Source organism: Elephas maximus, chromosome 9 (genome assembly GCF_024166365.1).
Source record: "Elephas maximus indicus isolate mEleMax1 chromosome 9, mEleMax1 primary haplotype, whole genome shotgun sequence".
Lineage (NCBI taxonomy): Eukaryota > Metazoa > Chordata > Mammalia > Proboscidea > Elephantidae > Elephas > Elephas maximus.
Window position 1 is genome coordinate 110,937,613 of NC_064827.1, and position 15,763 is coordinate 110,953,375.

Consider the following 15,763-nt stretch of genomic DNA (forward strand, 5'->3'; position numbering starts at 1 on the left):
CAGTTCTCATGATAATGTGTTAAGTGGCAAAAACATGATACAAAATTATATATAAATAAGCAAATAGCACATCACAATTTAACCACTTCCTTCTTTTTGGACATTTAGCCTGTTTTCAAATTTTTCAAATAAAAACTGCTCATCAAGGAACTGCCAGCATACGGCCTGGAAGTCCACACCCAGGGCTGGGTACGCTCTTGGGTCTCATCCCCTTCACACTCAGGGGCTGGGGGGGGCAGGTGCAGTGAGGACTCGAGACCTGCACGGAGGGTGCCAGGACTGCAGGTACCTGGAGCAGTGTCACGCCCTCTTCCTGGGCTCTTTTAGATCCCACCTCCTAGCCTCTGCCTGACCTTTTTGCAACCTCATCTGAGCTCCCTTTCTATCTGCTTCTGATTCAGGAAGGGTGGTGGAAACGTCTCACCTAACAACACTAACTCAATTCAGCTTTAGATCTTTAGAGGATATGACAGGAGCTTTCAATGAGAATGAACAACTTTTTTATAAGTTAGTTCTGCCCTATCAGTCTTGCAGTATCTCCTGTCAGAAAGTGGACCATTTTGGGCCTGCCAGGGAACAGAGCCTCCCGGAAACTGCTGAGTTCAAAAGCATTAGGAAAACGAATGGCCGGCAGCCAGCAACAAAGGTCATCTTGACCCAGGAAAACATGCAAGATGAGTCACTGGGAAAAACACAAAGCATTTAATAAATACTCTGTGTGGAATCTGGCACCTCTGGGTTCCTAGGTGGTACAAATGGTTACTGTGCCTGGCTGTTGCTAACCAAAAGGTTGGAGGTTTGAGTCTGCCCAAACGTGCCTCCAAAGAAAGGACTGGCGATTTACTTCTGAGAAATCAGCCACTGAAAACCCAGCTGTAGCACGGTTCTCCTCAGACACACTGGGTCACCACCGATCGACTCAGTGGCAACTGGTTGGCTGGCTGGTTGAAGGTCAGAAAATAATTTAAACAAGATAATACAAAGATGCCATTTAATTTCCCTGAGGAGATGATCAGGTTCATCCTTAATTCCAAAACAGGGGCGGAGTGGGGAGCTGGACAGCAATGACGAAGTTCAGGCTAAAAGGGGGTGCTGGACAGCAAGGACGATGTTCAGGCTAAAAGGGGGAGCCGGACAGCAACGACGAAGTTCAGGCTAAAAGGGGGTGCTGGACAGCAAGGACGATGTTCAGGCTAAAAGGGGGAGCTGGACAGCAATGACGATGTTCAGGCTAAAAGGGGGTGCTGGACAGCAAGGATGAAGTTCAGGCTAAAAGGGGGTGCTGGACAGCAATGACAAAGTTCAGGCTAAAAGGGGCTACTGGACAGCAAGGACGATGTTCAGGCTAAAAGGGGGTGCTGGACAGCAAGGACGATGTTCAGGCTAAAAGGGGGAGCCGGACAGCAATGACGATGTTCAGGCTAAAAGGGGGTGCTGGAGAGCAATGATGAAGTTCAGGCTAAAAGGGGGTGCTGGACAGCAAGGACGATGTTCAGGCTAAAAGGGGGTGCTGGAGAGCAATGACGACATTCAGGCTAAAAGGGGGTGCTGGACAGCAAGGACGATGTTCAGGCTAAAAGGGGGAGCCGGACAGCAATGACGATGTTCAGGCTAAAAGGGGGAGCTTCTACAGACACCGTCCATTCTGCAGAAGAGGAAGCAGGAAGACGTATTGTCTTAAAAGCCTCAGAGTGACTGAGATGATATCAATATCGAAAAGTCATGCTAACCCGGAAGAAAACCGTGAAGCAAGGCTCAGGGGCCCCACGGCTTTACAGACATCATCGAGCCTGGACGGGGGACTTGGGGCTTTCTTGAGAGAAAGGCGTTTGCACCACAGTATCCAAACAGCTTCTAAACCCTTGGGCTATTTCCTTAGACAATGATGGTAAATTTTCAATTTAACGATCCCTTTTAGTTTTTTTTTAGTTATCCTCCATCAGTGGCTTTGGGACTGTATTACAAGTTAACTGAGAACATCTGTTAGACCCAAGCTGGCCAGCGCCCCAAGACCATGTGCTCACGGGGTGCCCCTCCTGAGCAGTGAGACCCTGCTGCCATCCTTACCTTTCATCCTGCAGACAAGGGGAGAGGGTGATCATGATGGAGCAGTCCTTGGCAGTCATGGCCACACGGTACTGCTGCACCTGCAGAGAAGGGAGATGTCAGCAGCAGGCCGCACACCCCACCACCACCAATGTGGGACCCCACAAAACGTCGTCTCCGGCCTTCACACCTGTCAAGGCCGAGACCTGGTTTAGCTACAGAACCTGGGATGGGGTAGTTACGAGTGCAGTCAACATCAAGCAAGGAAGGTCCTGGGGCAAGAAGACCCTGCACATGTGCCCTGGCCCCAGAGCACCAACCAGCACAGCCCCAGAAAAGGCATGTGGATTTCCAAGCTCACACAGCAAGGAGCTACCGTCTGCCTTTGGAAGAAAACCAGGGCTTCTCAGATGCAGCAAAGCCATGCCAGTCAGCCAGCTGGCATGCTGGCCACACCAACAGCACTGAACGAGTGTCACTCCACACCTTCCAGAAGGAGGCTCAGTCAGGCACTGCCCAACCAACGAGATGTCACAGACCACCTCAGTGTCCATCAGAAGAAGCCTCCTCAGTACACGAGGTCACACCCACGTGTGGCATATTGTAAAAATGCCACCATTCCCCACACTGTGCGCATGTTAACTCACTCCTCAGGCACCAAGCACTTTACAGACAAGGAGATAAAGAGAGACGGCAGGGCTGGGACCCACACACCAGCAGTCTGCTCCAAAGCCGTGCCCCATACGCCAAGCTGCAAGCCCCGAGGCCCCTGCTCACGTGAGCCTGCGTGTGCAGATGCAGACACATGCGGCTCTGCCGAGACGGTCGCCCAGCCCCCCTTTTTTCTCTGGACGTTCATGTATCATTTGAATTTTGTTTAGGTTGAATAACGTTCACTTTTTCAAAAATAAACTAGTCATCTATAAACGCATTAGGCTTTAAACGTTAACTACTGGCCTCCACATTTGAACTGAGGACAAGTCGTAGCCTCTCATCTCCCTTTTACTCATTCTCCTCAGTTTCATACAACCAGGAGGATCTGTCCTTAGGAAACATATCCAAACTGTACCTTCAAAAGCTCAGGACATTATAGGAAGAAGTGGGGAAAACCCAAAGAGTGGGCTTTTCTCAGGCCCGCTGACTGGTTCTACCTGTCCTTTTTTCTGGGCCTGGAATAGCCTTTTATAATAGGAAGGAATCAGCAAGTCCTGTGCTTACGCTCTATTCAGTAATGTCAGAAATCAGTTATTTCACATAATACACAAATAAATCCAGTTCAAAAGGATTTGTTTTTAAAATCAAAAAACAAAGTATAGGAGAATATTTATTATATTATGTCCTTAACATAGGGTGACCTTCTGTAAGCAAGACACAAAACCCAGAAGCCATCAAAGACTAACAGATCTGTATACCTAAAAACTAAAACGCTTGGACATGATACAGTCATAATTCAAAGGCAAAAGACTAGGAAAAAATATCTGAAACACATAACAGGATCAGCATCAAGAATCTATAGAGTGTTAAAAATCGACATAAAGAAAAACTACTATCTTAGTTATCTAGTGGTGCTATAACAGAAATACCTCAAGTGGATGGCTTTAACAAATTTATTCTCTCAGTCTAGGAGGCTACAAGTCCAAATTCGGGGTGCCAGCTCCAGGGAAAGTCCTCTCTCTGGGGCCTTTGGGGAAAGATCCTTGTTATCAATCTTACCCAGTTGAGGAGCACAGGGACCCCGGGTCCAAAGGATGCGCTATTCTCTTGGCTCTTGTTGCTGGTGGTATGAGGTCCCCATGTCTCTCTACTCACTTCTCTTTTATATCTCGAAAGAGACTTACTTAAGACACAACCTAATCTTGTAGATTGAGTCCTGCCTCGTTAACATAACTGCCTCTAATCCCAGCTCACCAACATTATAGAGGTAGGATTTACAACACACAGGAAAATCGCATCGGATGACAAAGTGGTGAACAAGCACACAATACTGGGAATCATGGCCTAGCCAAGTTGACACATATTTTTGGGGGACACAATTCAATCCATGACAACTACCCAAAAAGAAACGGACCAAATAAACTGACCAAAAAATATAATCAAAAATATGTGAGAAGATGCTCAATCTCACTAACAACCAAGGAAATACAAATTACAACAATGAAATATTTTTTGCCAATTGTTGCTGTTGTTAGGTGCCATTGAGTCAATTTCAACTCATAGTGAACCCTTGTGACAGAGCAGAAGTGCCCCATATAATTTTCTAGGCTGTAATCTTTATGGGCCAGCTCTATCTCCCTCAGAGCCACTGGGTGGGTTCAAACTGCCAACATTTTAGTTAGCAGATAAGCTCTTAACCACTGTGCCACCAAGCCTCCATTATTCACTAATTAAATGGGCAAAAAAATTAAAAATATATATACATACATACACATACACATCAAATATAAAATGAATGGGCTAGACTCTTTCACTTCTAGTATGATAGACTAGGTAACTGGGGCCAACCCAAACACTGAGGTCTAGAAAAACTAGACAAATACCGAAAACATCTGCTTGAAGGCAGAGCTAACAAGACTGAGAAGAACTGCTGGAGCAGGGAGAGCATAAAGGTATTTGCAGTTGTTTTTCCCAGGGGACTGGGGTGCCAATTCGGAAGGGTCAGCTAAAAGGCACTTTTACCTGACCTCCAGGGCTCCAAGGACAATTACCCTATTGAGCCCCCTCTTTGAGTAAGCACCCAAAATGCTGCACCTTAAGATTAATGGTGAACCAGATGTCAACAGGCCCGTTAGGAACTTCAGCTTCACTTCAAAGAAAACAATTGCCAAAATTGGATTAAGATGACCCCAGCTTGCTAGTGCTTCCCAGGCCCCTGACAGAAACAAATCTAAAATTCTCTACTTCTAAAATAATGGCTCAAATACAATTTCTGGCATACAATCAAAAATATCCAGGCACAGGAAAACAAGAGAACATAAATGAAAATTAAAAAAGATAACAGAAACAGTCTCACATGGGCTCCAGATATTGGAGGTACCAGACACACATGCTACTCTGCTCAATGAAGGAAAGACAAAAATTGAGAACTTCAGAGGAGAACTGGAAACCATAAAAATGAACCATTTTGAAATCCTAGAACTAAAAAATACAAAAATCAAAATTAAGAATTCAACTGATAATTTTAACAACAGATTAGAAAATATCCAGAATAAAACATGCAAAGTAAAACAGCTGGAAAATTTCAAGGGAAGTGTATGAGATATAAAAGATAATGTGTCTAACATACATGTAATTGGAGTCCCAGGAGAAAAAGGGACTGGGCAAAAACAAAATGTGAAAAAGGCTAAGAATTTTCCAGAACTGGAGAAAGACATCAAGCCACAGATTCAAGAAAGCCTTCAAATTCTAAGCAGGAAAAATATGACTACAAAAAAATTACTTGTACATATCACTAAGGAAAAACTAAGAATTTGTCACCAGCAGAACTAACCACAGGAAATATTAAAGGGTGTTCTTCAGACAAAAAAAAATGATTCCAGATACAGGCTCAGAGATCCGGAGTGGAATGAAGAACAATGCAAGGGATAAATACCTTGGTAAATCTAAATCAATAATGTATAAAATAATAAAGTTTAAAGTAATAGAATATACAGCAACAATAGCCATGTAAGTCAGAAGCAGTAGTAAATACATTCTAAGAGCCCTGCGTTGTCCAAGAACGGGGTAAAAATACTACATAATATTAGACTTTAACAAGTCAATTGCTTGCTGTAAAGCTAAGATAACCACTTCACAGAAAAGTATAAGACTATATCTTCCAAGCTAACAGAGTAGGGAAATTGAAAGATAAAAAATAATCAACCCAAAAGATTGTAAGAGGGGAGAAAAAAGAACCCTAAAACAGGTGAGAAAAATTAAAAGATTTAAACCTAAGTGTAAGTCCAATAAAACAGAGACAAAATGTCAGAATGGCTAAAACACAAAACCCAAGTATATGCCACAGTTTAAGTACAAAGACACAAAAAAGTTGAAAATAAAAGAATGGAAAAAATATACGGTACAACTGGACTATAAGAAAATGATACTGGTGAGGAGTGAGCTTCCTGGATCAAGCAGACACGAGACTATGTGGGCAGCTCCCGTCTGGAGGGGAGATGTGAAGGCTGAGGGGGACAGAAGCCGGCTGAATGGACACGGAAACACAGGGTGGAGAGAAGGAGTGTGCCGTCTCATTAGGGGGAGAGCAGCCAGGAGTACATAGCAAGGTGTATATAAGGTTTCATATGAGAGACTGAATTGATTTGTAAACTTTCACTTAAAGCACAATAAAAATTTTAAATATATATATATATGGTACAACTATTACTTGGCAAAGTACAGGGTCAGTGGAAAAAAGGAAGACCCTCAACGAGATGGACTGACACAGTGGCTGCAAAGATGAGCTCAAACACAACGACTGTAACGGTGGCACAGGACCGGGCAGTGTTTTGTTCTGTTGTGCTAAGGGTCGCTATGAGTCGGAACCAACTCAACCGCACCTAACAACAACAGCACAGCTATTAACCAAAAGAATCCATCAAAAATAGACAAATCAATTTTATTTCTAAGAATCTATCTTACAGAAATGCTCATGGATACAAGGATAAACTCTTCTCATCACCTACCCCTAAAACAGCCAAAGCTAATTTTAATCAGGGAGCAACTGGGAAGGCAGAGCTGCCCTGCAGGTAAATACCAATATTAGCACCGCTTTTAGGAATAAGCCTCAGGGTACAGGGTCTAAACCTCACATTCCTGCCTCACACCAAGGACCCCAAGTAGGAGCTACAGTGATTTCAGGTCACCTAGCTATTTGCAGATAACATGATCTTATATAGAGAGAATCCTAAACACTATTAAAACTAGTAAACGAGTTTAGCAAGACTGAAGATACACAATACACAAAAATTAATTGTATTTCTATACACTTACAATGAACATTCCAAAAATGAAATTAAGAAAACAATTTCACCTATAAAAAAATATAGCATCAAAAAGAATAAAATATTCAGAAGTAAATTTACTGAAAGTGTAAAGCTTATACTCTGAATATTATAAAACATTGTTGGAACAAATTAAAGACCTAAATAAATGGAAAAACATTCCATGTTCATTTATTGTATGACGTAATATTGCAAAGATGGTAATACTTCCCAAATTGATCTACAGATTCAGTGTAATCTCTATCAGAATCCTAGCTAGTTTCTTTGAAGAAATAGCCGAGTTGATTCTAAAATCTATATGGAATCGCAAGGGATCAAGAACAGTCAAAGCCTTTAAGAAGAGCAAGTTGGAAAACTCACATTTCCTGATTTCAAAACTTACTAAAAATCTACAGTTATTAGGACTGTGCAATACTGGCATAAGTAGAGGTATATAAACCAGTGGAATAGAACTGAAAAATAAACCCATACATCTATGGCCAACTGATTTTCTACAAGGGTGCCAACGGGGAAAGAAAAGTGTGGGACAGAGAACTTGGTTTGGCCTTTATCTCTGACTTCTGAAAATAGCTCTTGGAGTAGCCCGAACAATTAAGGTGCCTTTTGCAGTGGTTAAGAGCTCAGGCTGCTAACTAAAAGGTCAGCAGTTCAAATCCACCAGCGGCTCCTTGGAAACCCTATAGGGCAGTTCAGCTCTGTCCTATAGGGTCATTATGAGTCAGAATCAACTCAACAGCAACAGGTTTGTTTTCCAAAATAGCCAGGCAAGTAGGGGCTACACAGGCCCCGCACCTGGTGAACTAACCTCAGGAAGGGAGGAGGGCACGGACAGGGGAGGGGATGCATATTCACTGGTTGGATAATTTATAAACTATGCATTAGGGCCCCGTCATGCACATTCATTGAGGTCTCAACGACTAAGGGACCCTGGACCTTAGAGCTGTCTTTCAGGGCTTGCTGGATTTGGTGAGAACACCCATGAATGGGTGAGGGTGGTACATCCCTGGAAACAACAGAGGCCTTGTGCCAGGAACTCTCCCAGACCTTGCCTGATGTTTCTCTTCATTTGCATCCCTTCTGGTTATAATAAATGAGTAAATGTTAAGTACTGATGACAGTTCTCATGAATTTTGTGAGCCATTATAGAGAATTAACAAACCCATGGGGGTAGTGAGCCAGCAGGGGCTGGCAAAGCACAGTTGATTTGTGAAGACCCAGCTCTGGGTGGCTGGGTGATAGAAAAAGGCTGCACAGGCAGATGATAAAGAAGGATAGAGTCTTTCTAGCTTGTGACCTGGTTCCAGGGGGCCAGACAGAGAGGGACTGGCAGGTCTAAAGTGCAAGGAGTTGTGCAGACTTCTGAGCCTATAGCTGGCACTCAATGACATGGCCCCGAGTGGCCAGGGATGTTTTGACCTAACTCTAGATGGTTAGGGTGAGAGAGAGACTGACACAAAAGAAGTGGCTGGGGATGAGGAATGGAGACGTAGGAAGGTGAAGCCTAGGTCCACTTCCAGATGGGAACTGGAATCATGGTAATCCTTGCCAAGCAGTTAATGATAAAGTAGGGTTTGACCATCTTGCCACTTGAGTACAGGTAGTTCCCAACTTACAATGTATTTGAGTTATGATGAACCACACAAACAACCACCCTTACTGTTAATAATATGTACTGTACAATGTTATAGTACAAAATTTGCTGATGTTATCATTCTCGGATGTTCACTCACAGATGTTCAATTTTACGATTTACCACCCAAAACACTGCCATATTTATAAAGGTGCTCATAATAAAAGGCAGTAATAACGAAAACTAAAAAAAAAAAAAAGGTTTTCGCCTTATGTCACGAGTCGACTTACGACGGAGTTGTCAGAACAGACCCTGTTGTAAGTCAGGGACTATCTGTAGTGCAGTTAGCAACAAGTCTTTTCAACAAAGGGGGCTGGGACAAGTGGATATCCACATTCAAAAGGTTGAAGTTAGACCCCTACCTCACATCATATATAAAAATTGACTCAAAGTGAATCAAAGACCTAAATGCTAGTCCAAAAGCTATATAAAACCCTTAGAAGAAAACGGATGTAAATCTTCATGACTTGGATTTGACAATTAATTCTTTAGATAAGACACCAAAAGAATAAGCAATGAATAAAAAAATAAATTAAACTTGATCAAAATTAAAAATTTTTATATTTCAAAGAACACCATCAAAAAGTTAAAACACAACCCACAGAACGTGAGAAGTTTTGCAAATCATATATCCAATAAAACCAAAAAACCAAACCAAATCCTCTGCCGTGGAGTCAATTCCAACTCATAACTACCCTACAGGACAGAGTAGAGCTGCCCCATAGTTTCCAAGCAACACCTGGCGGATTCGAACTGCCAACCTCTTGGTTAGCTGCCGTAGAACTTAACCACTATGCCACCAGGGATTCCTATACCTGATAAGGATCTGTATTTAGAATATATAAAGAACACTTACAACTCAATAATAAAAAGACAAGCAGCCCAATTAAAAAGCAGGCAAAGGACCTGAATAGACATTTCTCCCAAGAAGATATACAAACCGCCAATATGCACATGAAGAGATGTTCCTCTGGGGTGGGAGGGGGGTGGGGAGTGACACAGGTATTTACTCCTAAATCAATGCACCCAAGTTGTAAACAACACTTGATGGATCCTGTTGCCTTATTCTGATCCCGAGGACTCCTGGGAGCTTGTGGGTCTTCCACCAACTTAAGAACAGCTCAGTCCTGGGCACCTCAGCTAACTCCCCTAAGGTTGGAAGGCTCATCTGTAGAGTCTACAAGACATCCTCAATCCACATTCTCAAAAAACTGACAGCTGCAGAAAAGGGAGAAGATAGGCCTTTGGCCAGAGAAAGCAGACAGGTTACAGACCCATTGTCAGGCCCAAGACAGGGGCACTCAGGGGCTGCTGGGCAGCGCAGCACACATACGGGGAGAAGGAGTTTCTCTTTGTTTTGCTACTGCCTTTTTTTATTTACCTAGCTCCTTCTAGCACAGGGATTCTTAGCTGTTTTAGTGTCTGGTGAAGCCTCTGGCAATCTAGTAAAGCCTTAGGGACACCCCTGTGAATAACATTTTAAACACATAAGATACAATGTCAAATTACTATGTCAAATACCAAAATATTTTTTAAAAAACAAATTTATTGTCAGCAGCACACGACAATGAACAGAATGATGCCGCGGGAGGTCTGCAGCCACACGGTGTGGCGTGAGAGCGTGGACTGCTACCGCAGGAAGGCTCCAGTACTACTGACCCTACCGTTGCCTACATTCGGAACAGAAGAAGTGCTAAATTCCTGCTGGGTTTTCTAAAGGCACAGGTGTAATTTTTTTTCCTACCCAAGTTCACAGTGCCCATGAAATTCCTCCACAGAGCCAGAAAGAACAGGGCTTCCTAAGAAATTCTCCGAAGTCCTGGGGGCAGGAAGCCACTCCCACTCAGCCAGGAGTAAGGCAGGAAGCACAGGCTGGGGGCTCCAGGCCACCCTGAGTAAGGCTGTCAGGAAAGGGACAGTTGATGCCGACTCCCATTCTGAGGCTGCTTAAAAGGACGTGGGGAATCAGCAGGCCCGAGGGCCTGGCCCCATGACAACAGGGGCTGGGCACTGGAGCTCTGCTTCACACCCGGATGGCCACGGGGTGCTCACTCAGTGAAATTCTATTTAAAAGTCAAGGTGGTGTATTATCACCTGGACCTAGGAAAACTTGCCCATATCATTTAGGGGAAACTTCAGCTACTCTTTTTTTTTTTTTTTAAGAGACACTTTTTTTAGAGCAATTTTAGGTTTATAAAAAAACTGTGCAGAAAGTAGACGGCTCTCATTTGGCCCCTCCCTCCCTTCTGCACACAGTTCCCCTATTGCTGGTGTCTATGCACTGGTGTGGAAACCCTGGTAGTGTAGTCAGTAGTTAAGTGCTAGGGCTGCTAACCAAGAGGTCGGCAGTTCAAATCTGCCAGACGTTCCTTGGAAACTCTATGGGGCAGTTCTACTCTGTCCTGTAGGGTCACTATGAGTCGGAATCGACTCGACAGCAGTTGGTGGGATGCACTCATTGTGGTGCCATCGTTACAACCGATTAGCCAATACTGACAGACGATCCTAACTCAAGTCCATAGTTGACTTTAGGGTTGACGCTTCATGTTGTACACTCTATGGGTCTGATGTATGCACATGTCCACCGGCATCATACTGAATAGCTTCACTGCCCTAAAAATGCCCTGTGCTCCACAACCCAGCCCCCCTCCTCTCACCCTGAACCCCTGGCAACCGCCCATCTTTTCACTGTCTCTACAGTTTTGCCTTTTCCAGATGTCATGTGGTTGGAAGAATACAGTATATAGCTTTTTCAGACTTAGTCACTCTCTTTGTGTGTCCCCAATTTTTCTGCTTTAACAGTTAGGAGTAGGCAATGAGAACCATTTCTAGGGAACAAAACCCCAAGGTTTGTGTTAGGAGTTTAAGGCGCCCAGTCTGGTCCAGGAGTGGCACCAGCCCTACCTTTGTTAACGCATAAGCCAGCGTCCCGTCATCTTCAGTAGAAAGATCAAGCAACTTCTGATAAAACGATTCATTGTAAGGCCCATCTATTTGTAATGTTTTTCTGAAGAGGAAAAGCACCAAAAAAAAAAAAGATAACAAAGATGCCTGAAAATTGTTTCCTAAACTGTTAACAAGTTTAATTTAAAACTCACACATTTAGTTTTAAAGAACATCTAACGTATTCAAAGAGCCCTGGTGGTGCAGTGGTTAAGCACTTGGCTGCTAACCGAAAGGTCAGTAGTTCAAACACATCAGCTGCTCTGTGAGAGAAAAATGTGGCAGTCTGGTTCTGTAAAGATTACAGCCTAGGAAACACTATGGGGAAGTTCTCTGTCATATAGGGTCACTATGAGTCTGAATCAATTCGACAGCACACAACAACAAGGATGTATCCATCTCTTCCTAGAAGTAAAATTTGTTCTGGTAAAGCATCAAAGTTTTAAATAGAACTAGCAAAACCAGAACTTTGGGGGGCCTAGAAGTTGAGCTTTCTCCTGTTTATGACTAAGGGCACCTGGGGTTAGAGGTGTCCACTAGCGCAGGCAGGGGTCTAGGAGAGATGTCCAGGCCAGGAGACTGAACCCTAGCACCTGCCACCCCTCAGTGACCCCCAATTCAAGACAGGCCCAGGGACCAGAGGCTCAGCTCATGAGGGGCTCCGCTCTCCCTAGAGACCCACCAACTGAGAGTTCAACCTCAGAGCCCTCAGCCAAGGAAGCAATTCTCGTTTGTGGAGCAACACTGCCCTCTACAGGCAGGTGGAGATACCAAGGGAGGGACAGACCAGCCCAATTTTGGAAATGTCAAGTTCACAGAATGTGCTTTGTTTTCTAGAAATGGATAAATAACAACTAACGTGGTGGTGACCCCTGGTCCTCCTTCACAATGCCCAGGCCCAGATCTAAGGAGCAGGGTGCCTAAGGGGAAGGGCGTATCCTCATCAGAGGGAGGTGTCCTGGGACATGCTGTCAGTTTCCCCCCTGCAGCCCCACCCTCAGAGCAGCTTGGGTCGCGCAAGGCACCCCGGACCATGACTTACCTCTGCTCAGGGAAGTCCTGTAGGTACCGCTCCACCCGGCTGTACAGAGGGTAGAGGCCCTCGATGTCCAGCATGTCCAACATCTGCACCTGGAGGGTTTTGTACAGAAGACAGCCCTTCGGTAACCCTGAGTGCTCCGGGGGGGTTTTTCCTACCAAGAACATCAGGGGAAAACGAGAGCAGATTTATTATCAAAGAGAACAGGCTGAAGATGAGCTCCAAGGGCTCAGGCCCCAACTTGTCCACAGGCTCAGCATTGGATGCCCCAGATAGGCAAGGGAGCCAGCCTCACAGTGACAGGAGAGCACAGCCATCCTTCCAGGACCACCACAGGGGTCATCTGAGCACCCCGAGTGCTTCGGCGAGGTGCCCGCCTAAGTGTGGACGGACAGACGGGGCTGTGTAAAATGAAAGGCCAGAAGCCCAATCCACCCCCAGTGGGCCTGTCCTGCTCAGGCCATCCTTGACATTTCACCGCACTAGCCCCAAAGTCACTTATGATTTACGTTTAGAAGGAGATGATCCTCAGACTACAGAGACCAACACACAGAATTCTACAATGACACCCCCAAATCTGCAAATACCACTGCCACAGGACAACGTCCGTACAGCATACCTGCTGAGTCCAGAGCACAAAGCCATGCTGGGAGGTGGCGCTGGGTGCCGGGCTGGCGCAGGCACGAGTCACAGCCCAGTAACACTGTGGTGGAAGTCAGGGCCCCCAGCGTTAATCCTGTACTGAGGCCCTGTTCTTGTACCGACAAATATGGAAACTAACGTGACTCAACAAGCAGGTCTTACATTCCTAATACGTACAAGGCACTGTATAAAGCTTTGAGGGAGCTAACCATCTCCTGTGAAGAAACACACAACTGCAGACAACAGTGGGTAAGTGTGCAAGGGAAACCACCACAGCCGTCCGAGCTACTGTGCTCTCAGACAGTCCTGGCTGGACAGGCCCTGCTCCAGGACCCCTGAGCCCTCCACTGCGGGGTATGCTCAGGCACTCAAGTGCCAGAGCAAAAGGGGAGCAAGAGCCGAGTCCAGCAACGGGGGAAGTGTGAAAACCGCAGGACAGCCACACAGTGGAGTACTTCATGATCAACACGAGTTGAAAAAAAAGACATTTACAATAGAGATACAGATCTATGCTAATTAAGTGGAAAAGGTCAGTTACAAAATACCACACAGTGACCTTGCTGTTTCACACACTGCCTGCCCTGTGGGCGTGCTCGTCCAGTGTTCCTGCACAGCTAAGGTGCCGTCCACCAGGGGGCGCAGTGCTCACTCACCTGGGTGGTGGGAGCCTAGGGCTTCCTGAGTGTGCGTGTGTGGTGCATGCCCATGGAAAGAAGTACCTCCCCAAGACCTCCGGAGCAACCAGGGTTTCCAGATTATGGGTACCATCTTATCAAATTTTTTGGATATGATCATGCATCACTTTTGTAACAAGGGAAAAAAAATTAATTTGTGTTAAGAAAAATCAGCATGGGTATGGGCACAGACAAGGGGCAAGCCACACATCTGCGGGGGGCACCCTAGAAGGCCAGATGCCACCTCCCCAAGGAATGCCACGGGCAGGCGTGGCCGTAGGGGGCAGGCTGGTCACTGTTGAGTCCCAGGAGCCGGCTGCTTCTTCCGCCTCACACCATGTTCTCAGACCACAGGCATCTTTAACACAAAAACTAAACAACCAGAGTCTTCCTAGTTGGCTCAAAAAAGTAAGTTAATGACTATGGCTCTCACATTCCAAATGTTAATAAAGTTGTGGTGTCTACTGGCAGATGACAAAAAGAACAAAGAACCAACAATTATTAAAAGGAAAAACTCAAACCAGCCCACCGACCCATCCAGCTACTGAACTAGGTATCATTCCTGACACCACACTGCACCCAGAACCCGTACCACCAAGTGACAACTGCTCCATTGGGAGAAGCACCACGCACAGCACCCGCCCTCTGGCCACCTGAAAGGGCAGAGTCCCAGCGGCCTGAGCTCCTGGCATGGCCTGCTCCTGTCTATGAGTCATACACAGGCCCTTCGGGTATAGGTCTGAGGCCCCCATATCATCACTGAAGACCACTGCCCGGGGCAGGCTCACTGCCAGCTCAGATCCCAGCCTTTAGAAACTTTCTAGCTGTGGGACAATTTCCTTCATTTGAAAAACGGTGTTAATGAAAAACTATCCTCAGGGTTGCGATGAGGATGCAATACAGTTGGAAATACTCTAAATCACAAAGACGATGCACAGATACGTGGGATAATACATATCCCGAAGGTGTCCTGCAACTTACAAACCCAGATCAAGGACAGGAAGGGGAAGCCTCCCAATGTGGGTACGAGAGGCAACAAGGCTGCTCTAAAGAAAACCTGTCAGACCAGGGGCAGCGCCCATGGGGACTTACCAGGGCTTCAGGTCAGCGCCCCCATCCCAGGCCGTGTGTGCAACTCTGCTCCCACGGCCCCACCCCAATACCACCTACCGGGAATGGGGCCTACCTTGACAGCGCAGCTGCCTGCTGAAGGGGCTGGCTTCACAGGCTCGAGGACCCTGTGTGTTGGGCACAGCTCTCCAGGTGCCCAGCCGGCTCTTGTCAGTGCTAGTCAGTAGCACCCGTGTGAGGACGTGTACCAGCTCCCGGATGACAGCCCTCGTGCAGTGTGGCCCACTGGCCAGGCCATTGGAAGGGAAGAAGAAAGGCTTCAGGTGGTACGCAAGCTCACTCCAGTCAGCCACCGAGTCCCGTGCTTCCTTGCCACCATAGATTAATTCACCGTTCTTCAGGTGGGGGAAAAGAGACAGGGAAATGTCAGCCCCAGCAGGCACCGAGACAGACACCTTCATACCAGTGCCACAGGGGTGACCCACAGCACCTGGCATTCTCAGTAGGCCCTGTACGTAGCTTCCCCCACAGCTGGCCTCTAGGGGGAGAACCGTCCATGGGCACAGTGTCACAGGGTCACTGGCCAAGAGACAAGTCCTGGTAGGATGTACAGCAGGAGAAGTCTGCAAGAAGTGAAGCTCAGTGCCCCGGCCTGCAACACACCTCCTGCATTCTGAAACGGCCAGCAGACCCTCACAGCACACAAGCCACAAATAGTCTCACAGAGCAGCCAAGCTGG

General features: G+C 46.0%; 1 protein-coding gene across 4 annotated transcripts in view; it reads right to left on the reverse strand.

Annotated features, from left to right (window-relative positions):
* Positions 1-15,763, reverse strand: part of IPPK (inositol-pentakisphosphate 2-kinase) — a 79,270-nt gene that overhangs the window by 5,955 nt on the left and 57,552 nt on the right. For all 4 annotated transcript variants that reach the window (XM_049896120.1, XM_049896119.1, XM_049896116.1 and 1 more), the window contains 4 exons: positions 15,140-15,419; positions 12,641-12,791; positions 11,560-11,662; positions 2,068-2,147 (listed from right to left, as the gene is read on the reverse strand). In XM_049896120.1, the coding sequence (XP_049752077.1) occupies positions 2,068-2,147; positions 11,560-11,662; positions 12,641-12,791; positions 15,140-15,419 (614 nt within the window). The remainder of the gene's footprint in view (positions 1-2,067; positions 2,148-11,559; positions 11,663-12,640; positions 12,792-15,139; positions 15,420-15,763) is intronic.